At 47.7% G+C, this 23,967-nt stretch overlaps 2 protein-coding genes and 2 long non-coding RNA genes across 14 annotated transcripts in view; 1 reads left to right on the plus strand and 3 right to left on the minus strand.

The window, feature by feature from the left end:
- Positions 1 to 19,168, plus strand: part of LRIG1 (leucine rich repeats and immunoglobulin like domains 1) — a 121,404-nt gene extending 102,236 nt beyond the window's left edge. For 7 of the 8 annotated variants that reach the window (XM_060161384.1, XM_060161385.1, XM_060161387.1 and 4 more), the window contains 8 exons: positions 2,246 to 2,409; positions 11,846 to 12,166; positions 13,579 to 13,860; positions 14,556 to 14,975; positions 15,523 to 15,648; positions 16,267 to 16,416; positions 17,044 to 17,325; positions 17,430 to 19,168. In XM_060161384.1, the coding sequence (XP_060017367.1) occupies positions 2,246 to 2,409; positions 11,846 to 12,166; positions 13,579 to 13,860; positions 14,556 to 14,975; positions 15,523 to 15,648; positions 16,267 to 16,416; positions 17,044 to 17,325; positions 17,430 to 17,689 (2,005 nt within the window). In that variant the 3' untranslated portion in view covers positions 17,690 to 19,168. The remainder of the gene's footprint in view (positions 1 to 2,245; positions 2,410 to 11,845; positions 12,167 to 13,578; positions 13,861 to 14,555; positions 14,976 to 15,522; positions 15,649 to 16,266; positions 16,417 to 17,043; positions 17,326 to 17,429) is intronic. The other variant, XM_060161386.1, reaches the window with a different exon arrangement.
- Positions 1,166 to 14,923, minus strand: LOC132526863 (uncharacterized). The gene is made up of 3 exons (XR_009542728.1): positions 14,692 to 14,923; positions 2,080 to 2,988; positions 1,166 to 1,492 (listed from the first exon to the last, which is right to left on the minus strand). It is a non-coding gene; the product is annotated as an uncharacterized LOC132526863 (long non-coding RNA).
- On the minus strand, positions 18,007 to 19,883 carry LOC132526862 (uncharacterized). Its single transcript, XR_009542727.1, has 3 exons — positions 19,538 to 19,883; positions 18,891 to 19,007; positions 18,007 to 18,527 (listed from the first exon to the last, which is right to left on the minus strand). It is a non-coding gene; the product is annotated as an uncharacterized LOC132526862 (long non-coding RNA).
- Positions 19,884 to 20,010: 127 nt separating this feature from the next.
- The window catches only part of SLC25A26 (solute carrier family 25 member 26), a 140,801-nt gene continuing 136,844 nt past the window's right edge, over positions 20,011 to 23,967 (minus strand). For all 4 annotated transcript variants that reach the window (XM_060161396.1, XM_060161395.1, XM_060161394.1 and 1 more), the window contains one exon: positions 20,011 to 20,411. In XM_060161396.1, the coding sequence (XP_060017379.1) occupies positions 20,340 to 20,411 (72 nt within the window). In that variant the 3' untranslated portion in view covers positions 20,011 to 20,339. The remainder of the gene's footprint in view (positions 20,412 to 23,967) is intronic.

Here is a 23,967-nt window from a genome sequence, read left to right on the forward strand (position 1 = left end):
TCCTCTGGGTAAATTTCCACAAGCGATGATTAGAAACACATTTGGTGTTGGAATCATGAAAATGTGCGATATAAGCCAGCGGAGTGCCGGGATGGCTGCAGGCGGGGGCCCGGAATGGCCGTGCCTTTGGCTGCGGGAAGCTGCAGAGCCTTGGGGTCACCAGCGATCCCCCGTCTGGCCTACGCTTGGTCTCGGAGGTGATGTGTGCGTGTGGAGGGGAGGTCGGTGTCCCACCGGGTCCCTCCATTTCTCTCCCTCCATCCCGTTAATCCTAACTCATTCTTTAGGACAGCCTTCTGTCCACCCTGAGCACCTGCCGTCTTCTAAGGTCTGGACCCCTCGGTGTGAGGAGGGTTTCATGCAGAGGAGGCAGGAAATTCTCTAGGGAGCTCGGCCAGCAAATGCCCTGAACGCATGACGTGAAGCTGAACCCTTTCCAAACACATTTCTGATCAAGGAGAAACGTCAGATTTGTTTTCTCCAGTTTGTTCCTGTGGTTCGAATGAAATATGTCCCTGTCCCCGACACAAGGGGCTAAAGGCTCCCCGAGATGGCCAGTGTCCTCCCCTAGACTTCCGTGTGTAGTGCCCAGGCCTTCCTGCGGAAGGGGGCAGGCACGTCAGATGCCCCTTGATGGGAAGCCGTCGGTGCTTCTGACAGGGGGAGAGGCCCTTTCCACTCTTCGCCTGGGCTCGTGAGTTCTCCTGTGCCTGGCGGCAGCCTTCCCAACCACCACACAGCCTGCCCTGGGAAGCTCTCCAGAGGCTGGTGTGATTCAGCCGCTTCTTCGCGCTCACCTGTGAGGGCCCGTCCGCCACCTACAGTAACTCCTCAACAGAGCCTCTCTCCACGTATCGCTAAGCACAGCCCTACCGCCCATCAAATACAAAACCTAGGGCTGATTGTAAGGTCTAATATGGGCAAGCATCCCTGTTGTAATGGCTTTGTGCTCAATTATTTCAATCTTGAATGAGCACTTCCCAAAATTATTTGGTTAAAATGCCCAGCTCATTCGGGAACGGTGAGGAGAGGAGCAAAGAGCAGATTCTCTGTCATTTCGTCTCTGCCTTGGGTTCTCTGCCTTCAGGTTCTCTCTGCCTTGCTGTTTACTAGTTTGATGGTTTCCCTGCTCATTAGAAGGTCAGAGTGAACTGAAGAACGAGAAAGGGGCCTGAGGAATATGGTGGTGGGGGGGGGGGAGGCCATTGCTCTATCACTGGCCCATGTGACATTTTTGGAATTTCAGAGCATCCCGGTACCCCTTTTTTGTCACCACGTACCGGGGACAGTTTATTCCAGGGAAGCGCACGTAATAAGTCCTGTGTCCATCCCCGTGCCGGGCTAACCTCCGCTCTTGAGCTCACAGCCCGAGGTCTTCCAGGAACACGGCAGCTCAGCCCCTCAGCTGACTTATCTTCGAGTGACTCCTCAGGAAGGAATGTCCGCAGAGATGGCGATTCCGATTTCTGTTGAAAAAGCTGATCCTCAGTTGCTGAGAAATGAGAAAGAAAATATGCTCTGTTTTGGTTGGAGCCTCACAAAACCCAAGTTGTGCGTTCTCATGCTCCCTGGGCAGTGGCAATTAACTCACAGGCACTATTTAGGGAGCGGAGCCGAATCCTGCCGGCCTCCTGAATAGCGCTGGTGTGGAGATAAATACACAAACAAGAGGGGAGCACGCCCGCGAGGCTGACATGTGGATGCAAGGAAACGTGCAGCCCTGCCAGATGAAAACAGAGCAGCCACACAGAAAAGGGAGCCCTTCTCGGGCTTGAGATCGGAGCCTCGCATGGAGCTTGGACGCTCCAGGTGGCTTATCGGGGGGGTGGGAAAAAGCAGAGAGGAGGTTGTGCTACTCCTGTCTGTGGGATGCTCAGAGGCCGGGAGACGGCGTCCCTGGGGTCACATGAGCGCAGTGGCTGTCCTGGGACACGTGTGAACTCCGGGTGGCTGCTACTTGAAGTGTGGCCCTTAGACCAGCGGAGTCAGCATCACCTGGCGGCCTGTCAGCGATGCAGAATCCAACCCACTGAGCCAGAAGCTGCGTTTTCTCACAGTCTCCAGGTAGACTGTACTTACCGCTCTAGGTCGCAGGAGAGGAGCCGTAAGAAAGAGCATCTCCCATTCAAGCTTGCTGACTTTTCACGGCACAAGCTGATCGGAGGCGATGGGTCATTCGGGGCACAGAGGCAGATATCCCTTCTTTGCGGTCACACTTCACACGACCCTTTTGTCTTGCTTTCAGCCATATCAGCAGCGACAGCTTCCTGTGCGACTGCCAGCTGAAGTGGCTGCCCCCGTGGCTGCTGAGCAGGACGCTGCAGGGCTTCGTGACAGCCACCTGTGCCCACCCCGAGTCGCTGAAGGGCCAGAGCATCTTTGCCGTGCCGCCAGAGAGTTTCGTGTGTGGTAAGACTGTCTTTGTGGGTTTTTTTTATTGTCCACAAAGGGTAAGGAGGCCAGGAGGCTTCACTATGGGAGTGATTCCTGTGATCAGAGTCAACCCTAGCCCTAGCCCATGGTTACGCATCAGCTGCTGGATACAATTTATTTCCCACTGAAACCACACGTAGTGTTTACGGTGCCGTCGCCTCATTATGTGGTTCTTGGAGTGCGTGCGTTTAATCAGGAGCAAGCACGAGCTGCTTCAGTTACACGGCAAATAATCAGTTACAGGAAGATGGCTGTGTTGTTTCAAGCCAGCGCTGGTGCCCGGATTTAGCTGTGAATTTACTCAGCATAGGAGGCTGGGGTTTTCCTGTGTGTTTCTTTCCAGCCCCAAGAATGAAAGGTTAAATACAGGAAGAAGGAGTCTCAGGAGAACAGCTGCTGTAGTAAAAAGAATTCCTTCATGTTGACCTGTGCTCTTGCTGTGTCTCCAAAGCACTGGAATCGGCACTGGTAGCTTTAAATTCTTTCTTCCTCCCGACTGTTGGCATGTAGGTCTTGCCATCTTTTGGACCAGGGGTGGTTGGGATCCAAGTTTGGCTGCAAAGAGCACAGAAAATGGTGAGCATCTGAACACAGAAACACACACACATATACACTCACACGTACGTGCACACAGGCACCACACACCACACTCAAATAGAGAGGATGCAGCCTCGTGGTCAGAAAGATGTGTTCAAAGAGCGAGATGAATTTTGAGTTGTTGCTGGTTTCTGCTCTAAGCAGGAGCGAGGGTGGCATTCCCGGGCCTGACTGGAACTGCTGGACAGGTGCGTCCTGCTGCCTTTCATCCCTCTGGTCTGCCTTGAGCCTTGGGTGTGATATTCCCAACCAGGGGCTCCTGTAGGGTCTGGGGACCCCAGTGGTCCACTTCTCTGTCCTACTTTTTGGGCACAGCAGTAGCCAGTGTGCCTGCTGACATCAAGATACAGGTGTCCTCCTTCCACACGCCCACTCACCAGCACCTCCATCACTTCTGAGAGCAGGCTTGCTTTCCTTTCTCCTGACCCAGTCCAGCAGGAAGCCTTAAGTACACTATCAACGTGGGAGCAGCCCTGCCAAATCAGCTGTCTTTACTGTCATTCTCATGGGCACTGTGCACATGGCCCCCCATTGCCTAGGATGGAATAGCCGTGCCATCCATTGTTCCTTGGGTTTCTGGTCCCTGACCATTCTGTTGTAACAGAGCTCCCTGAAATTGCACTTTCTGCCCCTCCGTCCTGTCTCCTGCCACAGGGCATAACCTCTCCCTTTGGATAGGAGCCACGGCAGGACTTGGGACACGCTGCCCCCAGCCTCCGGCCTGTGGCCCTGGCGTATTCTGAGATGTAGCAGTTTTGACACATTTCTCAGAGCCACCTCCACATTTTCACTCAGGCTCCAACCCAAACAATCATCAAGTACTAATGGGAATCATGAAAACACTTGGCAGGAGATCAAAGTTTCAAGCTCTGTGGGAATCTCCCAGTCCTTTTTTATAAAATGCAAGTATAACCCCTTCACGCCCACTAGGCTAGCTAGAATCAAAAAGTCAGATACCAACAAGTGTCGGTGAGGAAGCCTCCTACGCTTTGGGGGAGGGGAATACAACATGGCGTAGCTGCTTTGGAAGACGGTTTGGAAGTGTCTCAAACAGCTAAACGTAGAGCTACGATATCACCCGCCAGTTCCACTCCTAGGTAGATACCCAAGAGAAACAAAATGTATGTCCACGTCAAAACTTGTACATGAATGTGCATAGCAGCATTACTCATACTGACCAAAAAGTGGAAAGGACCCAAATGCCCATCGGTTGATGAATGGGTAAATAAAATGTGGTATAGGCATACAATTAGGACTACTATTAGGTCATAAAAGGGAATCAGTCTTACAATATAGATGAACCTTGAAATATAAGGCTAAGTGAACGAAGTCATTCACAAAACACTGTATGTTATATATGATTCCATTCTCATAAAATGTCCAAAATAGGAAAACCTGTAAAGGTAGAAAGTAGATAAGTGGTTCCTTAGGGCTGGGGAGGGGTGGAGGGAGAGGGATGATAGCTAAAGGTACAGAGGTTCTTTCTGAGGTGATGAAAAATGTTCTTAAAGTTGACTGTGATGATGGTTACACATATTTGTGAATGTACGAAAAACCGTGAAATTGTCCACTTTAAACAGGTGAATGATATTGTAAGGAAATTATATTTAAACAAAGCTGTTTTTTAAAAGAGAAGTATAATTTACATATAAAATTCACCCCTCTAAAGTGTACAAGTCAGTGGTTTTTAGAACATGGAACAGTTGTGTAACCCTCACTACTATCTAATTTTACAACATTTTCATCACCCAGAAAAGAAACCACAAAACCATTAGCAGTCACTCTGTCTCCTCCCCTGGCAGCCACTCCTCTACATTATTAGGTCTCTATGATTTACCTATTCTGGATGTTTCATATAAATGGAATCCTCCAATACATAGTCTTTTGTGACTAGCCTTTTTCACTTAGTATAAATTTTTTATCATGTATTTTTAGTACTTCATTACTTTTTAAGTGGCTGAATAAATATTCCATTGTATGGGTATACATTTATTTAGCCATTCATCAGGTGGTTTCCACTTCTTGGTTATTATAAATAATGCTGCTATGAACACTGCCGTACAAGTTTGTGTGTGAAATCTCTTGGGTTATATACTAGGAATGGAATTGCTGGGTCATACGGTAACTCCATGCTAAACTTTTTAAGGAGCTGCCAGGCTGTTTTCCAAAGTGGCTGCACCATTTCGTGTGCCCCTCAACAATGTATGAGGAGTCTGATGTCTCCCCATCCTTGTCAACACTTGGTACTGCCTTTTAAATTGTACCTATGCTAGTGGATGTGAAGTGGAATCTCACTGTGGTTTTGATTTGCATTTCCCTAATGCCTAATGATGTTGAGTATGTTTTCACATGCTTAGTGGACTTATATGTATATCTGCCATGGAAAAATGCTACTCAAATCTTCTGCCCATGTTTTAATTGGTCATTTGTCTTTTCATTGTTGAGTTATAAGAGTTCTTTATATATTATGGATACTAGATCCTCAGCAGATATAAGGTTTGCCAATATCTTCTACCAGTCTGTGGCTGGGTTTTTTCTGTTTTTTGTTTTTTTCATTTTCTTGACATTTGAAGCACAGAGGTTTTAAATTCTGATTAAGTCCAATTTCTTTCTTTTTTTTTTCTTCTGTCATTTGTACTTTTGATGTCATATCTAAGAAACTATTGCCAGAGACGAGGTCACAAATATTTACACCTATGTTTTCTTCTAAGAGTTGCACAATTTTATTAGCTCATACATAGTCCTCCAGCTTTGGTCTTCTGGTTGAAGACTCTTCTATTATGGTTCCCTCCCATGTCCCCATAAATTTTGGGGTCAGCTTGTCATTTATGCAATAAAGACAACTGGGATTTTGAAATAGGGATTGCATTGAACCTCTTGATTAATTTGGGGAGTATTGCCATCATAATATTAAGTCTTCCCAATCTGTGAACATGTGATGTCTTTCCGTCTTTTTGTAGCTCTTTTTCACTTTCTTTCAATGAAATTTTATAGCTTCCGTTATATGGGTCTCACTTTCTTTTGCTAAGTTTATTCCTGTTGGTGTTTTTTCTTTATGGTGCTACTTAAATGGAGTTCTTAATTTCATTTTTAAATTTTCATTGCTAGTGTATAGAGATGGGATTGAATTTTATGTTGATTTTGTATCCTGTAACTATGTTGAAATCATTTATTAGTTCTAAGTTTTTCGGTGAATTCCTTAGGATTTTTTTAATATATGATCATCATGTCATTTGCAAAAAGGTAGTTTTTTTTCTTTCCAATCTGAATGCTTTTTCTTTCTTTTTCTTATCTAACTGCCCTGGCCAGGTTCTCCAGTACAATGTTGAATAGAAGGGATGAGGGTAGACATCCTTGTCATTTTCCTGATTTTAGGGGAAAAGCATTCAGTCTTTCACCATTAAGTGTGATGTTAGCTGTGGGTTTTCAATGGATGACCTTTATTGAGTTGATGAATTTCCCTTCTATTTCTAATTTGAGTGTTTTGTTTTGTTTTGTTTTTAATAAATTTATTTATTTTTGGCTGTGCCGGGTCTTCATTGCTGTGTGCGGGCTTTGTCTAGTTGTGGTGAGCAGGGGCTACTCTTTGTTGCAGTGCACGGGCTTCTCATTGCGGTGGCTTCTCTTGTTGTGGAGCACGGGCTCTAGGCGCACGGGCTTCAGTAGTTGTGGCACACAGGCTCAGTAGTTGTGGCCCGCAGGCTCTAGAGCGCAGGCTCAGTAGTTGTGGCGCATGGGCCTAGTTGCTCCCCAGCATGTGGGATCTTACCAGACCCGGGCTTGAACCTGTGTCAGGTGCATTCTTAACCACTGCGCCACCAGGGAAGCCCTGTTGAGTGTTTTATGTTGGATTTTGTGAAATGCTTTTTCTGCATCTGTTGAATCACGTGATTTCTTTCCCTTTATTTTACTGATATGGTGTATTACATTTTTGGATGTTAAAACAACTTTGCATTCCTGGGATAAGTGCAACTTGGTCATGGTATAACATCTTTTTATATGTTATGGGATTTGGTTTGTTAGTTTTTTGTTGTTTTTTCATTTATATTTCTAATTTTTGTTTTACTTATTTTTGGCTGCGTTGGGTTTCACTGTTGCGCGGGCTTTCTCTAGTTGCGGCGAGTGGGGGCTACTCCTTATTGCGGTGCCTCTTTTGTGGAGCATGGGCTCTGGGTGTGTGGGCTTCAGTAGTTGTGTCACTTGGGCTCAGTAGTTGTGGCGCGCAGGCTCGGTGGTTGCTGTGCATGGGCTTAGTTGCTCCGCGGCATGTGGGATCTTCCCAGACCAGGGCTCGAACCTCTGTCCCCTGCATTTGGCAGGCGGATTCTTAACCACTCTGCCACCAGGGAAGCCCTGGTTTGGTAGTATGTTTGTTGAGATTTTTTTTTCTTATAATTTATTAACAAATAAGTATTTTTATTTTTTAGCTTACAGAAGGTCTTTTTTTATTCAAGTCAGTGTGAGTTGGTACTTCATTGTAGTTTTGATTTGCATTTCTCTTAATAATTAGCGATGTTGAGCATCTTTTCATGTGCCTGGTGGCCATTTGTATGTCTTCTTTGGAGAAATGTGTATTTAGGTCTTCTGCCCGTTTTTGGATTGGGTTGTTTGTTTTTTTGATATTGAGCTGTATGAGCTGTTTGTATATTTCGGAAGTTAAGCCCTTGTGGGTGGCGTCAATTTGGATTTGGATACTTTTTATTGTCTGATTGCTGGGGCTACGATTTCCAACGCTGTGTTGAATGGAAGCGGTAGGAGTGGGCATCCTTGTCTTATTCCAGGTTTTAGCGGGAAGGCTTTCAGCTTTTTACTGTTGAGTATTATATACTCGGTGGTGGGTTTGTCATAAATAGCTTTTATTATGTTGACATGTGTTCCCTCTGTACCCACTTTGTTAAGATTTCTTATCATGAATGGATGTTGAATTTTATCAGATGCTTTTTCTGCATCTATCGAGATGATCATGTGGTTTTTGTCTTTTGTTCATGTGGTATATCACATGGATTGATTAGCGTATGTTGAAGCATCCTTGTGACCCTGGGATGAATCCAACTTGGTCGTGGTGTATGATCTTTTTTCTGTGTTGTTGCATTCAGTTTGCTAATATTTTGTTGAGGATTTTTGCATCAGAGATTTGGCCTGTAATTTTCTTTTTTTGGTAGTGTCTTTGTCTGATTTTGGTATCAGGGTGATGGTGGCTTCATAGAATGTCTCTGGGAGTGTTCCCTCCTCTTCAGTCTTTCGGAAGAGTTTGAGAAGGATCGGTATAAGTTCTTCTTTGTGTGTTTGGTAGAATTTGCCTGTGAAGCCATCCTAGTCCTGGACTTCAGTTTGTAGAGAGGTTTTTTGTGTTTGTTTTTTTACAGATTCTACGTCACTCCTAGTGATCCATCTGGTCAATTTATCTGTTTCTTCTCGTTTCCGTTTTGGTGGGCCATATGTTTCTAGAAACTTGTCCATTTATTCTAGGCTGTCGAATTTGCTGGCATATACAAGTGCCAAATTCATATATGAATTTGTTCATAGTATTACCTTACGGTCTTCTGTATTTCTGTGGTATGGGTTGTTATTTCTCCTTTATCATTTCTTATTTTCTTTATTTGGGTCCTCTCTTTTCTTGGTGAGCCTGGCCAGAGGTTTGTCCATTTTGTTTACCCTTTCAAAGAACCAGCTCTTGGTTTTACTGACTGTAGAGAATTCTTGTATGTTTACTCATAAAGGTCTACAGTTTTCTGTTTTCTCTGGTTTTGTTATCAGGTAATACTAACCTTATAGAATGGAGTTAGGAAATGTTCACCCCTCATCTATCTTTTTTTTTTCTTTTTTGGAAGGATTTATGAAGGATTAGTGATAATTCTTTAGATGTTTGGTAAATTTCACCAGCCATTTGGCTCTGGAGTTCTCTTTGTAGGAAGTTTTAAAATTGTCTTTACTTGTTATATCTATGCAGATTTTCTTTTTCTTCTTGAGTCAGCTTTCAGTTTGTGCATTTCAGACAGGTTATCTAATTTGTTGGTGTACAGTTACTCATAGTATTCCTCTGTATTCTTGTCTGTTGCTGTAAGGTTGGTAGTATTGTCCTTTCTTTGATTAGCATTTGAGTCTTCTCTCCTTTCTCTCTTCTTTTCCCTACCCTACTGTAACTATGTATTATTCAGTTTTGTTGATATTTTCAAAGAAGAGGAGCAGAAGAGAGTTCCTCAAAGAAAAGGAATAGAAGAGAGTCACAAACAAAAGTCCTTACGTATTTACCTATGTTGTTCCTTTGATGGTGTTTTTTTTTTGTTTGTGGAGTTACTGACGCGTCTTTTCATTTCCGCCTGAAGGATTCCCTTTGGTATTTCTTGTAGGGCAGGTCTGATAGCTGTAAATTCTGTTTTTTTGTTTTTGTTTTTGTTTTTTAAGGGAATTCCTTTATTTTTATTTTTTATTTATTTATTTTTGGCTGTGTTGGGTCTTCGTTTCTGTGCAAGGGCTTTCTCTAGTTGCGGCAAGCGGGGGCCGTTCTTCATCACAGCGTGCGGGCCTCTCACTATCGCGGCCTCTCTTGTTGCGGAGCACAGGCTCCAGATGCGCAGGCTCAGTAATTGTGGCTCATGGGCCTAGTTGCTCCGTGGCATGTGGGATCTTCCAGACCAGGGCTCAAACCCGTGTCCCCTGCATTGGCAGGCAGACTCTCAACCACTGCGCCACCAGGGAAGCCCTCTGTGTTTTTTTGTTTTTAAATCTGAGAATGTCGTAATTTCTCCTTCATTTTTGAAGGATCGTTTTGCTGGATATAGAATTTAGTTAACAGTCTCTGTTTCAGTACTTTGAACATGTCTTCCTACTGCCTTCTCACCTCCATGGTTTCTGATGAGACATCAGCTGTTAATGTTATTGAAGATCCCTCGTATGTGAAGAGTTGCTGTGCTCTTGCTGCTTTCAAGATTCTTTGTCTTTGCACAGTTTGACTATGAAGCTTCTAGGTGTGGATCTTTGAATTTATTCCATTTGGTGTTCACTGAGCTTCTCGGATGTGTAGATGTAAACTTTTCATCCAACTTGGGAAGCTTGGGGCCATGATTTCTTCAGATAGTCTTTCTGTTCCTTTTTCTTTCTCCTCCTTCTTGGACTCTCATCATTTGTATGTTGTTACGCCTGATGGTATCCCACAGGTCTCTGTGGCTCTGCTCACCTTCTTCATTCTTTTGTTTCTCAGACTGGATAACCTCAGTTGGCCTGTCCCAATTTCTCTGACTCTTCTGCCAGCTCAGTTCAGCTGATGAGCTCCTTTCGTGAATTTTTTATTTCAGTTATTGTACTTTTAAACTGCAAATGTATATTGGGTTCATTTTTACAATTTCTAGCTCTTTCTTGATATTCTTTATTTGGTGGGAAAGGATTTACATACTTCTAGACGTGGTTTCTTTTAGTTCTGTGTACATATTTAGAAAGCCAACTTAAAGTCTTTTATTAGTAGGTACAAGATCTGGACTTCCTCAAGGACAGTTTCTATTGACTGCTTTGTGTGTTTTTTTTTTCTATTTTTTCTTTGTTGATAAATGAGTGTTTTAAATAGTGTAGCAACTCTGGAAATCAGATCTTCCCTGTGTCTTCCCCTGGGGTTTGTTGCTTAGTTTATTGTTACAGTTTACTTGTTTAGTGACTTTCGTGGACACATGTTGTAAAATCTGTTCTATGCAGCCACTTTAGTCCCTCTGTGGTTGGCTTAGTGGTTAGCTAATGACTGGACAGAGTCCTTAAATTACTTCAGGCCTCCTGTCCTTTGCCCAGCATCTCTGCTGTGTGTTGGGGGTGTGCCATCACTTCCTGTTTGCACTGATCCTCGATGAGGGTCACAGGGAAGAAATTTGGACCCTCTGAGGTCTTTCCTGGGCATACACATAGCGCTGCACATGCAGGTGGCCTTCTCGGTCCTCGGGAACATGTTGCCCTTTTCAAAGCCTGGTGATGACGTTTCATTCACCCAATTTCCTTTGCAGTTTCCTGGCCAGCCTATCAGTGGTTCCAACTGATACTTCTGCCTCAGCACTGACTGCTGATTATTTTTACCACATGCCCCTGGGATAGGGCTTCCCTTGCTGAGCAAACTGTATCAGGTCGAACAAAAGGCAAGCCCCGAAGATGCAGCTTTTGTGGGCGTGCCCAGCTCACCCTGCCCGCCTCACTGGTTGCTAGGCTTGCTGAGTCTCAATGCTACTGTAGAGCTGGAGAGAGAGGGATGGGACTTCGGGTAGGTTATAATGCCATAAAGCTCACTTTTCTTCCCGAGATTCAGGTGTTTTCTTGAATTAACACTTCATGGGTTGTTCTAGCCTTTAGCTAGTTTCTAAGATTCCGAAGAAGTTGATTGTGATCATTTTTTGCTTATATTGTCACTGCTTTAATAGGAGGTGCAGATTTTCAGATGTCTTTATTCTGACATTCTGGAAGTACTTCATCCCCTCTCCCTTTGGAGTAAAGTTTGTGGGTGAGGCCCTTGCATTCATGGTTGACTCTCTGAGTCTTGTGTGACAGTGAGTAAGTAAGTGTATGTAGTCTTCTCATGGAAACTGCGGATTGCTTTGATAACTGACTACCAGTGGATGTGTTTGAATTGAGGAGCGTGACCATGGAGGGATCACCATTCACGTATCTGTAATTGGATACGGTCAGACAGCCACGGTGCAAGTCCCTGACAGCTTAGGGTGCACAGGGACCCCGAAAGGACTGGTCGCTGCTTGGGTCTGACTCAGTTTCTCCTTCGCGTGAACAGCAGCTGGTCCCTGTGTCCGGAAGTCTGAGTTACTTACGTTGGCTCTTCTCACCCCAGATGACGTACCCAAGCCACAGATTATCACCCAGCCAGAGACGACCACAGCTGTGGTGGGCAAGGACGTCCGCTTCACTTGCTCAGCCGCCAGCAGCAGCAGTTCCCCGATGACGTTCGCCTGGAAGAAGGACAACGAGGTGCTGGCCAACGCTGACATGGAGAACTTCGCCCACGTCCGTGCTCAGGACGGGGAGGTGATGGAGTACACCACCATCCTGCACCTGCGCCGCGTCACCTTCGGGCACGAGGGCCGCTACCAGTGTGTCATCACCAACCACTTCGGCTCCACCTACTCGCACAAGGCTAGGCTCACTGTGAATGGTATGCAAATGCCGCCTTTCCATTGGGGTGTAAGAGTTCTGCAGAGCCACACTCGTGATTGTTCTGTCACCTGTGTGGAAATGATTGGGACGGGAGAAACACCAGCTTCACTGGGACATTACTGTATCGTACTGTTGCCTGGCTTGGGCCCAGAACAAGTGTTGTAGATTGTAGGGTTATTCTCAGTGCATTCTTCGTTTTGGGTGATTTATTTTTTTTTTAATCCAGTTATTATGTCAAGTGACAGTGTAGCCCCAAACCTTGTTTTTTTGTTTTTTCCATTTATTCTCCTCCTTAATCCAGGATGCCTGGTACCCAGATTCCAAGCATACCCTGATGCTGGGGAAGCTGATGCCCTTTGAGGAGACGGCACAGCCGTGGGGCCAGCCTGGGCGGGGCCAGGTCCGACAGTGGTAGGGCTGCCGGCCTGACAGCAGAATGGCCTGTGGGTGTTGGACAAGGAGTTTTACTCGGCAGCCAGCTTTAGAGCCTGTTGAGATGGCTCCTTCAGGGCTGTTTGTGGTAGTGAGTTTAGGGTAGGAGAGAGAGAGAAATAGCCTGAGCAGTTAGCCCCTTGCCCCAGTAATCTAACAAGATTTTCTCGATTATTACAGTTAAAAAGTACCAGAACTGCCCTGGTCTCTCAGCCCTTACAGACCCCCCAAAAAACTCCCACACTTTTTTTACCACATTGACCGGTTTGTCTTGGCTTATTCTGAAGGAGTCCTCATTGTTTCTCAAAAGCTCAGGGAACTGTTAAGAGTCCCCACCAAAGCAGTCTTGATGGGTACAGTAGCGATGCCCGACATCTGGCTGGATGCTTAGCACTGTGTCAGGGAATATCTGGGATAAATAAGCTGGTGGAATGCTTTCCGCTCGTGTGTGTACAGGAATATGGTTCCAGTACCACTGCTCCTAAATGAGTTTTCTTCAAGAGGGAAGAGCCATCCCATTGCTTTCCCCAGGGTGAAGGCATGTCACCTTCTCTCCGTCATAGCTTCTTGCAGGAGCAGATATTCTTGTTTCCTAGGCTCTCTCCAGGTGATAAAGGCAGGCAAGTATGAGGCCCTGGCATTTATGGGATATCCCTGTACAGACTGATCACGACATGACAGACAGTAGGGAAATGTTTCAGGAAAGCCTTACATTTGAGGGGGTGAGAGCCAGCCTCGGGCGTGTGGCGAGAGAGACTGATGGACTGGCTCCCCACTGCCCCTCCCCAGTAGGAGAAGCTGGGCGGCCCTTGGAAACCTCAGCTCCTGATTTACAGGGGGCAGGAGTGGTTCTGGGCAGATGCTGGCATGAAAGCTGGTGAACTCATTCGCGGTGGTGGGGAAGGTCAGTTTGACAAACTCCTGGCCTCTGCATTCCAGCTTTCTAAAAACTCGACCCTGTGTGCTTCTGTTTTGCAGTGCTGCCATCATTCACCAAAATGCCCCACGACATCGCCATCCGGGCTGGCACCATGGCCCGCCTTGAGTGTGCTGCCACTGGCCACCCTAACCCCCAGATTGCCTGGCAGAAGGATGGAGGCACAGACTTCCCTGCTGCTCGTGAGCGACGCATGCATGTCATGCCAGACGACGATGTGTTTTTCATCACTGATGTGAAGATAGATGACATGGGGGTTTATAGCTGTACCGCCCAGAACTCGGCCGGGTCCATTTCAGCGAACGCCACCCTGACTGTCCTAGGTTCGACTATAGATACACTGAGAGAGAAGAGAGTGTGTGTGTGAGAGAGAGAGAGAGAGTGTGTGTGTGTGTGTGTGTGTGTGAGTGAGAGAGAGAGAGAGTGTGTGTGCGTGTGTGTGTGTGTGTGAGAGAGAGAGAGAGTGTGTGTGTGCACGTGCATCTGTGTACGTGTGAGAGGGAGAGATATTCTTACTTATCCTAGGTACCTAGGGGCAAGTTTCCCTCAAACTGTTCTGTGAAGCCTAGAGTAGGTGAGTGTGGTAGGCTGTTTCTTTGTTTAAAATTTTAGGCTTCTAAGATTTTCTTAAACAAGTGGTTCCATCTGTTTAAGGAAAATAAGATAGCCAGTGAATTAGCAGAGCGTTTACAGGGCTTAGGTAGAAGACACTCTACCTATAGACCTGCCCTCTAGTCGGGCAGGATGGATTTGGTCTGGGTCAAGGATAAACTTGGGCCTGTCACAGGGCAGTCTGAGAACCATAGGGGCTTCTGTGGCTGGAGGTTAGTTCATCCCCAGAAGAGTAATGATTTAGTCATCCTGGTAGAAAATCTTCCGAAAAGCTTGCCACTCTGTTAAAAGATCTTAGATGGCATTTCACTGATGTCTTGGATTTTCCTTGGTCCAGGAGACAAGGCAGAGGTATAGCAGCTGAGGCCCACAGAATAACTGTAAGACCTCCACTGACTTCTTGCAGAAACCCCGTCCTTGGCGGTGCCCTTGGAGGACCGTGTGGCATCCGTGGGAGAAACGGTGGCTCTCCAGTGCAAAGCGACTGGAAGCCCTCCCCCCCGCATCACCTGGCTCAAGGGGGACCGGCCCCTGATCCTCACCGAGCGGCACCACTTCACCCCCGGCAACCAGCTGCTGGTCGTTCAGAACGTGGTGGTGGAAGATGCAGGCCGGTACACCTGCGAGATGTCCAACGCCCTGGGCACCGAGCGTGCTCACAGCCATCTGAGCGTCCTGCCCACTCCGGGGTGCAGGAAGGACGGCACCACTGTGGGCATCTTCACCATCGCCGTGGTGTGCAGTATCGTGCTGACGTCCCTGGTCTGGGTGTGCATCATCTATCAGACCAGGAAGAAGAGTGAGGAGTACAGTGTCACTAACACAGGTTAGCTGCTGTGGCGGCGGTGACTCACAGGGAAGGGGAAAAGCAGGGACATTTGTGAAGGAGGCCAGGGCCAGAGGCTTCTTTGAGAATCTCAGGATATTCAGAACTCCTCTAGAACCTTTAGGAATGTGGAGTCACTCGGGACAGCTGAGGCTTTGGTCTCGATGACACCATTCTATCATCTTTCAGGAATTGCACATTATGATGGGAATGCTGTCAAATACACTATGAACTCTGCAGTTTTCTGAGGCATCCTTGGCACTTGCTTTGCTGCCACGTGGTAGACTGTTGCTGCAGTGACCTCACAGGTCCCTTCTTCTCTCAGTTCTGTCTCCTTTCCCATCGCTGTGCTTTGTCTTTTGCGGACTCGGACACCTCTCCCACCTGGATGTAGAGTCAGGCTGAGCAGGTCCTGGGAGGGCTTCTCCAGTGCACAGACTCCACAGGGTGTCCCTTGACAGCGGCTGCTGGGGTCTCCTGTGTCTGCCTTTGTTGTCACCTCGAAGGATTGGGACCCCTGGTGTTTGACTGTCCTGTCTCCTTGCAGATGAAACCATCGTGCCACCAGATGTTCCGAGCTACCTCTCTTCTCAGGGGACCCTTTCTGACCGACAGGAAACCATGGTCAGGACTGAGGGTGGCCACCAGGCCAATGGGCACATCGAGAGCAACGGTAAGGCCTCAGCCCCCGGGGCTGCTGCCAGCTCTGGCCTGGGGCAGCTGCCTGGTATCCCATCAAGCATATGTGGTGACCTGGCAGGCTGGATGACTCAAGCCTTCTCTTGGGGTTTTTTGGACTTGACCTGTGCGAGTTCTGCAAGGTTTTAAAATCTCCGTCCCCGAGGAAGTCACTGTATTGGGATAGGGTGGGAGAGGGTGGGACTCCTAGTCCGGATAGGGTAGGACTGCCTGAAATAAGAGCAGTGAAGGACGTGCCAGGTACTGCAACCAAGGCACTCGTTGTGCAGGGGAAGCGCCCAGGTCTGTTGTTCCAGTCTCTCAGAGTACAGAGTGCCCACAAGAGGAGGGGAGGCTGAGCCGCCCTTGCTAGGGGCAAGTTTATCCTTGCCAAGAACTCACCATCACGGCTCTGAATGCTGAAAGGCCTGCCTGCTGGGAAGGCAGTATTCGAAAAGGCTCCTTGCTGGACTTCTTGCTTAGTCCAATAACCCAGCACTGGAAAGAACACTTTGAAAAATGTCCCTGTTCTGGTAGCCTTGCCCGTTCTCACGGCTTCCTGTGAAGTGCTGACTAAGCCTGGAGTTTCTAACCGTGTGGGAGTCTGTTGCAGGTGTTTGTCCAAGCGACACAGGCCTCTTTCCAGAGGTGGAAGCTCACGGCATTACGTGCAGGCAGCCCAAGCTCTGCGTCGGGTACACGAAGGAGCAGTGGAAAGTGGTGGAGAAGGCCGATGGCACACCTGGTCCACAGAAGATGATGGGTATGAGATGCTTTCGTCAGGAAAAGTATTTTGCTCTTGAAATCAAAATTTGGGTTGGCCTACTCATTAAGTGAAAGTTGGGGGGAGACATAATTGATGTCAGACTGTCTTAGAATTTGGCATTCAATATATAAACAGGAAGCTGTGGCCTGCCTCTTTTTAAATCCCAGAATAGGATGTCTGTCTCTTAAAAACTATGGTGTGATAAGCCTGAGCGTGAGTTTTCTAGATTTATAAGTGACTGAAATAAAGGGTTAAGGCCCAAACCAGAGTCCCTTTTCACCAGGGCCGCTGTGAGGCTAAATTTCTAATTGTTCAGAAGACTTCTGACACTAAATGCTGCGTGGTCACACAAATGGGATTTTTTTTTTGTTCCCTGAGATCAGAGTGTGTGACTTCATGCTCTGATTAAGAAATTAAGCCGAAACGTTTCAACGTGGAAGGGCTCTGTTCTTCATTAATGGCTCGGTGTTTGCCCAAGTCCTTTTCCTGTGAACAGATTTGGCAGGGGGGGTCGATCAAAGCAGGGCTCGGGCCTTACGGCTGCAGAGCTGAGCAGCCTGTCCTCTGCGCGGGACGGAGACTTGCGTGGCGATGGGGCTCATCCGTCTCTGGCTCTGTCTGCAGAGCCCGGCGGCCCGGCGGTGTGCGCCGACTACAGCAGCGACACGCACACTTACTCCGAGGAGCAGGCCTTCTGTCCTCAGCCTGTGCCCAGAGACAGTGCACAGCCAGGAACCCTGAGCGGCCTGGAGCCCAGCCCGAGTGACCACCCGCACTCTCCACAGCAGCAGAGCAGCGGGGCTGCTGACGGGTCCCGTAGCCGCTGCAGGGGGTCCCTCTACCCCAGTAACCACGACAGAATGCTGGCAGCCTTGAAGAAGCCAGCAGCGCCTCTAGATGGGAAAGGTAACGTGGCACTATCTTCCGAGGCAGCAGCAGGGGGCGAGGAGCGCGGACTCGGCCGGGCCGGAGGGGGGGCTGACGTGGCCTCTTCCTTCTCTTCCTTCTAGGGGCCTCCTCTTGGACGATAGCACGGTTGTGTGACCTGGACCCCTCAGACCTGCAGCCTTCGTGTGCGTTAACTCTGGGCAAGCCTGAGCTCACGGAAGCTGCCTCGGGCTTTCCTGATGTGCCCAGCGAAGGCCAGCACTTGCTTCTTTCCAATGGACACCTCCCCCAAGCCTGTGACTCCGGTTCTGAGTCCACACCAGTGACGGGACAGCCGCCTGGGAGACGGAGCGCACCGCTGCTGTTTGCACCCAAAAGCTAGGCTTTGTCTACCTCGGCTCTTGTGGCGTCGATGTCTACAGGAAGGAGAGGTGGGTGAGGGAGCCTGGCGGCTTCAAGCATCACTGATTTGTACATAGTTTTCACCTCCGTGTGGAGCGTCAGCAGTTTGAAGGACTTGCAGCTGAAGCACAGAAATGCAAGAGGCTATTGTGTACAAAAGGCAGAAAAGTATTTGATACCCTTGTACATAAGAGTTTGCAGAGATGGCATATATATTATATATATCTTTTACAGAGGCTATTTTAATCTTTAGTGCATGGTTAACAGAAAAAAACTGTACGATTTTGACAATATTATTTTTCATACCAGGTTGCTGTTTAATTTTGGAGCAGGGGGGATAGTTCTGGTGCCTTAATGCATGGATGGAGCTCCTAGGAGCTACAAACCACATTTGTTCACAGGAGTTTTGGGGGGGATGGGAGGGAGGGAAGTGAAGGTCCTTGGCTTGGTATTGCACTTGGGAGGGCAGACCCCCCCCCCTTGCGTGCTTTACCGTCAGAGAGACTGTTGGCATTGGAAGTAACGTCATGTCAGTATTGCTTGTGTGTGGATGGCCTCGCAGCGACCTCCCCGTAGAGCCCAGAGGGGCAGATGTCATGTTCCTCTGCAGTGATGGACTTCTCGTAGGTTTAAGTTCCTTCTCTAACAAGTGGAATGGAATGGAGGTTGTTAATCCACCACAAGCAAACTGGTTCAAACAATTAAGCACTGCCTTTCCTCTTCCTTCTGTGATAAAGGCGAATGTGGTCTTGTCAGTATCCTTCGATGGTCATTTGAGGCTTTTTAATAAGACAGATAGAGGCTGCTGGTGTTGGTACCTGTGGATTTTTCAATAGCGATGTTTTAGTTCTGCGGATACAATCAATATTACATCGGCCTTGGGGGAGGAAAACGGAGTCCCTCCTTTTCAGGGCTAGGAGTCTTTACTGAGGGTGCAGAGCAGGCCTGTCCATTTCCTTCCCTCGCACAGATGGACCCGGGCTTGGACTCGAAGTGATTAGCCCTTGACCTGGGTTCTGGGTATATTTGCACTTTTTCGAGACCTGTTGCTAACCATCTTGTGAGTGCCAATGTGTATTTCAGGAAAAATTACGTTGAAACAAGGTCCTTAAAAATCTCAGAAAGCAAAAGTTCCTTTGGCCAAAAAGCTGAAGGGAGGTACTGACAGAATGGTTACTTACCTATGTTAAATTTCACTGTCAGATGTCATCACTGTTCCAAAAGGTAAGCACATTTAGAATTTTGTTCTCAACAGTTAACTGATTCTCACTTCCACAAAATATGTGAATTTGCTGCTTCTGAGAGGCAATGTGAAAGAGGAAGTATTACTTACTTTTATGTACAAAGTTATTTATTTATAGAAATTTTGGTACAATGTACATTGAAAAGCAACATGTAAAATATTGAAGTGTCTAACAAATGGCATTGAAGTGTCTTTAATAAAGGTTCATTTATAAAATGTTAAGTGTATGGCAGGGTTACTTTTATACCTCCATTAACCAGCATTGCTGCATCCTGTTTAATTCATTCCAGAGATGGCCTTTGTAAGGGAGTCATCCTGCCTGAAGTACGTACCTTCCCCCACCCCACCCCCGAAAAGGGAAAAAACATTTTTAGTCAAAGCAGAATGGTATATATACCCGTTGCTCCAGGGAAAACATGACACCACTAGATTCCTGAGATGGCTTTCTGAATTTTTCTAACAAACACCTGAAGCTTATTAGTTGAGCTCCAAAATGGTGACCTTCCCACTTCATCTCTGATTTCTAGTGTTTTGAGCTTAAAACTCCAAGCAACAAACCTTAGTGATTAGGAATGATGAACCCACCCCGTTTCCAAAGTCGGCCCCAGCCCTTTGCTTTGGGTCTGGAGTGGAGAGGAGCCCGGTCAGTGATGGCCCTCCTGCCGCGAAGCCCGCTGGGCCCACCTAGTCATTGGGCTGCGACTGGTTTCTCTCCCACACACCACATGGGCCGCTGGACACTCCTCTGGAAAAGAATACAATTGTTTTTATAGGTGAAATGTGAGGGTAATTAAGACCAGCAGCCTGGTTACCCAGCAAGGATGCTGGCTGAGCACCTGTATGTAGTTGTTCTTTTTACACCAGGCTGTCAGCCAATGCAGTTGGAGTTAACCCAGGGGAGAAAAGCCTCCCACACCCCCAACTTTCTTCCCGACTCTCCTTCCTTTACTTACTCTAGCCATTCCTTTAAAATCACAACCATCTCTGCCTTTGGCTGATTCCACTGTCAGGTGGCAGGAAATGAAAGATCAGATACAGATCAAACGAAGGCTCTGAAAGGGCCTGGACTCAGCGTTGCCACACTTGTTTATTAAGGGGTTCTGAGAAAACTGTTCAAAGTACCGCTGTGGACATCATTTTCTCTCTGAACTCTGGGAACCAGGCCGATGACGTCATCCCGGCCAGCCTGCAGCACGGAAGATGCGTTCTCCATGTCGTAATCTGAGCAGAACTGGACTTGAGTGCCGCGTTTTGTTGTTTAGATGGCCAAACAGCTGCTCACTGGAGGGGAAACAGTTCTCACAGCAGGACCCTTTCTTGAAGGCAGGGGCCGTCTGTGATTCATGGACTCTCTCTGCCAAGTTCCAACAGAAAGCTGCGAGTCTGGTCATAAGCACCAAGAAAGATGAAACCTCCCAGACTGATGGCTGCCATTCGAGGGAAGACACCTGCAAATAATCTGGGGGGGAGGGGGGAAGGGAGGAGGAAATTTTTTTTTTTTGATTTTCTGTGTGTAAAAAAGGTTAAATTCCAACACCCACAGCTTGCTCCACTCAACACACCACGCTCATTAAACCCCACACAGCACTTAGATGTGTCTGTCTTTCCTTTCAGAATGGGCACTAAATTACATTCCCGAGTAGACTTGAAGCTGCAGCCCAGCTGCTTGCTGGCTAAGGCGGCTGAATACAAACAGCTTACTTGTGAGCACCCACAGTTAAGTCCAGCAATTAGTCAAGACACGGTAACTCTGTCCCCACGACAGTTCTGTTAAGACTGTCACACCATTTTTGCTTTCAAGAGATGATGAAATCGACTTTTTTTTATAGAGAAGTCAAAGGGCTGAATCCCAGGGAAGGCTGGAGGGCAGCAACCCGCCACCCTCTCCCCGGAAGCCTGAGGTGGGCCCTGGCTGTTGGGGAAGATTTCCCGACGACTCTGCCGCTCCTCCCAGTGACTCACTCCGTCCCATTTTGTCCTTAGGGACCCACAAAGGTGATGCGGCGCGGGGAGTCGAATCTCCATGGATTCCCAGTTTCCCCTCTAAGAAAGGCGAGTGGGTTCCAGCTGGGAGGGGAGCAGCACCTCATTACAGGTTCCGGCCCCAAGCCCTACAGAGAGCCAGTTACCATCAAAGTTGCAACTTTGGAAGAAGCAAAGAAATGCAAAGTAAAAGAACAATGCTACTGGGGACGTAAAGTGGGTGGTCATTCTTTAAAACCCTCCCAGAGCGATGCACAGGTATTTGTTCAAAGATGGTCATTGTGGTGGTGCTGATAAGAGAAAAACTGCAAAGAATCTACTCCCTGGTTACACAGATGCTGCTACAGCTGTGCCGCTGAATAAGGTGGTCCATAGGGACCAACACGGAACGTATACAAAATAGGTTCTAAAAGAAGTCAAGTCCCAAAGCTGTATGTGTAATGTGACTGCATGTTGGACAAACAGAGCCGAGATGCATCCTCATTTCTCTGGGGAGCAAGGGGTACAGGAGACTTCCCTTGCCTGTGTTTCTGTAGCAACTGAACCTTTTTTACCAAAAGTATCACTTGTGTAAGCAGAGAACAAAATTACAAAATCAGAACTAGTGGATTGACCTTAACTAAAAAGACTTAGGGTCGGATCCAGGGAAGAAAGCTGAAAACATGGAGGTTATGCCAGCAGTAGCCTGTGTAGCCTTGAAAGTCTGGGGAACCTCCATGCTCAGCTAAAGGGAGACATAGCAAGAAAGGGACAGGAAGGAAACCCCCGTGGCCTAGTTCACAGCCGCCTGGCTGGCTCCTTTGTGACGGCCGGGAGAGGTCAGCCTGACTGCCCGGTGTGTAGCCCTCAGGACTCCTGAGGAAAACGGACTCGAGAGTGTTTCTAAGGGGCCCACAGTTTAGTTAGCTAACTAAGGATTTAAATCGTCAAGTAAAATACTACACGAAATGAGAACCTCTTTTTCTTGTCTACGTGAAAACCTCTTTTTCTTGTCTACGTGAAGACCAAAATATACTTGGAAGGAAAAAAGTTGTTCAGCCCAGCATCATGCAAGGTGTTTTTGCATGAGGTGGCCCCTAAAATTACTGCTTTGAGGCCACTGTGTCCTTCTGGCCCAGGAAAGAAATTCATTTCCCTGCCCCCATCCTACAGAGAGAAGTGCTGGAAGTGGGGGTCAGCAGGGGCTGAGCTGTGGAAACCACGCTGGCCACAGAACTCTCCCTCCCTGCCTTGTTTCTACAACCAGTGTCTCATTCCTCTCCCCGTTGCTAATGAGCTCAGCTGCTCCACGCGAGGGGCAGATGGAAGCAGTTGATGGCTTCACTAGATGACAACTGTCTGTTAACATCATTAGAGTAATTTGTACAGTGAGGGCCCCAACCAAACGCAGACGCAAAGACTGGAACAGAGCAGGGCTGCACTGGAAGGATCGCATGAGGAAGAGATGACAAATGTCAGGCGCTCAGCAGAGGACCGGGCGCCACTTGGGGGGACACAGGGCAGCAGCGGTGAGGACATAAAGGGCACAGGAGAGAAAAACAAAAGGCCAGGTGATGAGCCGAAGAAAGGGAGGAAGGAGCAACGCTGGATAAACAGGCTTCCCATCTGCTTTCGGGCTGTTGGGCTCGGCGAGCGTGCGGTATTTTTATTTCAGAGAAACCAGGTTGCCTGAGGGCACGTCTTCCAAATCGGTGCCAGAACGTGGTCCCTCCCCGTGTGAACCAACACGGGGAGACCCAAGTGTCACCACTTTAATTTACGCGACGGCTCAGCACCAGCCCGTTGCAGGTGGGGAGGCGGCTTGAATCCTCTGTTAAACCCGGCAGGTGTGTCTCCGGGCCACCAGGAACCCACAGGGGCTCTGCATGGAAAACCGACAGAGAAGGCGGCTGGGGAAGCCTAGGACCACTGCTCAGAAGAGCTGAGCGCGTTTGCAGGAGGCTTTGTTTGTTTGCTTCTCTTTACAGTTCTCTGGTCCAATTACTTGTTGTCTTTTATCACATTAACAGGAAGCTAATGAACGCTGTCATTAGCTGCCTGAAATACTCTGCTAAGGACCACACTGGGCATACTAATGCGAGCCCAAGACTTTAGAAGCTTCTGGAAGATTGGCAAAAATCCAGATTACCTTTTCAGGGCTGACAGCGGGGACAGGAATAGGCCCTCAGCATGGTGATGACACCCTTCCTCTGCCTTTAATTCTGGCACTGCCTGGTTAGATAACACCCAGTAACACCAACACTGGGACAGGAAAGGTTTAGTTTCAATCATCTACTCAAGGAAATTCCTTGTCCACAAGTTTTTGAGGCCACGGTCCTGCCGACTATGCCATCCCCGATATCACCACTTTTTCGAGAAAGGCGGACAGGCTGCGGCTCCACACGGACTCCACAGGGCTAAAGTCAAGGGCCTAGCTGTGACCAGTAGTTGCCACAGACTCTAAGAACTATATCGAAACATATAAGAGTGAAGTTTAGCAGTCTGACTCTATTACCTAGAACATCTACTGCATGCAATACCTCTGTGTGGCCCAGTCACTATGTGAAGCCCTAAGAATCTTTTCCCTGCTACTTCAGAGCTTTTTTTTTTTTTTTTCTCTCACACCATTTCACTGTGTAAGGAGGATCCTGTGTCAAAATCAAAGTGCCTCAGCTCTGAGCAACCAGATTCCTACTTACTTATAATCTATTAGCCATAAATCACTGACTCAGGACATACAAACTACCACCCTGCCCTCCAAGGCTCAGTTACTCCCTTCTGGTAAACCCAGCCCCTGTCTCCAAATCCTCTGTCCTTCAGGCAAGCAGCAGCCATTGAGAGCGGGCACATTTACTGAACGTTTTGAACCTGTTTTGAATAGAGGATGGGGCTTGTTAACTCCTGCAAAATACCCTTGCATGCGGCCTGACCAACCTGCCCCATGTTCCCCAGACTGTCCACGAGCTGCAATAAAACCTGCCAAATGGACACAAAACTAGAGTCAAATAAATGATCGACACAGCACCGGGACGAGGAGGTGGCACCGCCGTGGC

The sequence above is a fragment of the Lagenorhynchus albirostris genome, chromosome 10 (assembly GCF_949774975.1).
Source record: "Lagenorhynchus albirostris chromosome 10, mLagAlb1.1, whole genome shotgun sequence".
In the NCBI taxonomy this organism is placed as follows: Eukaryota; Metazoa; Chordata; class Mammalia; order Artiodactyla; family Delphinidae; genus Lagenorhynchus; species Lagenorhynchus albirostris.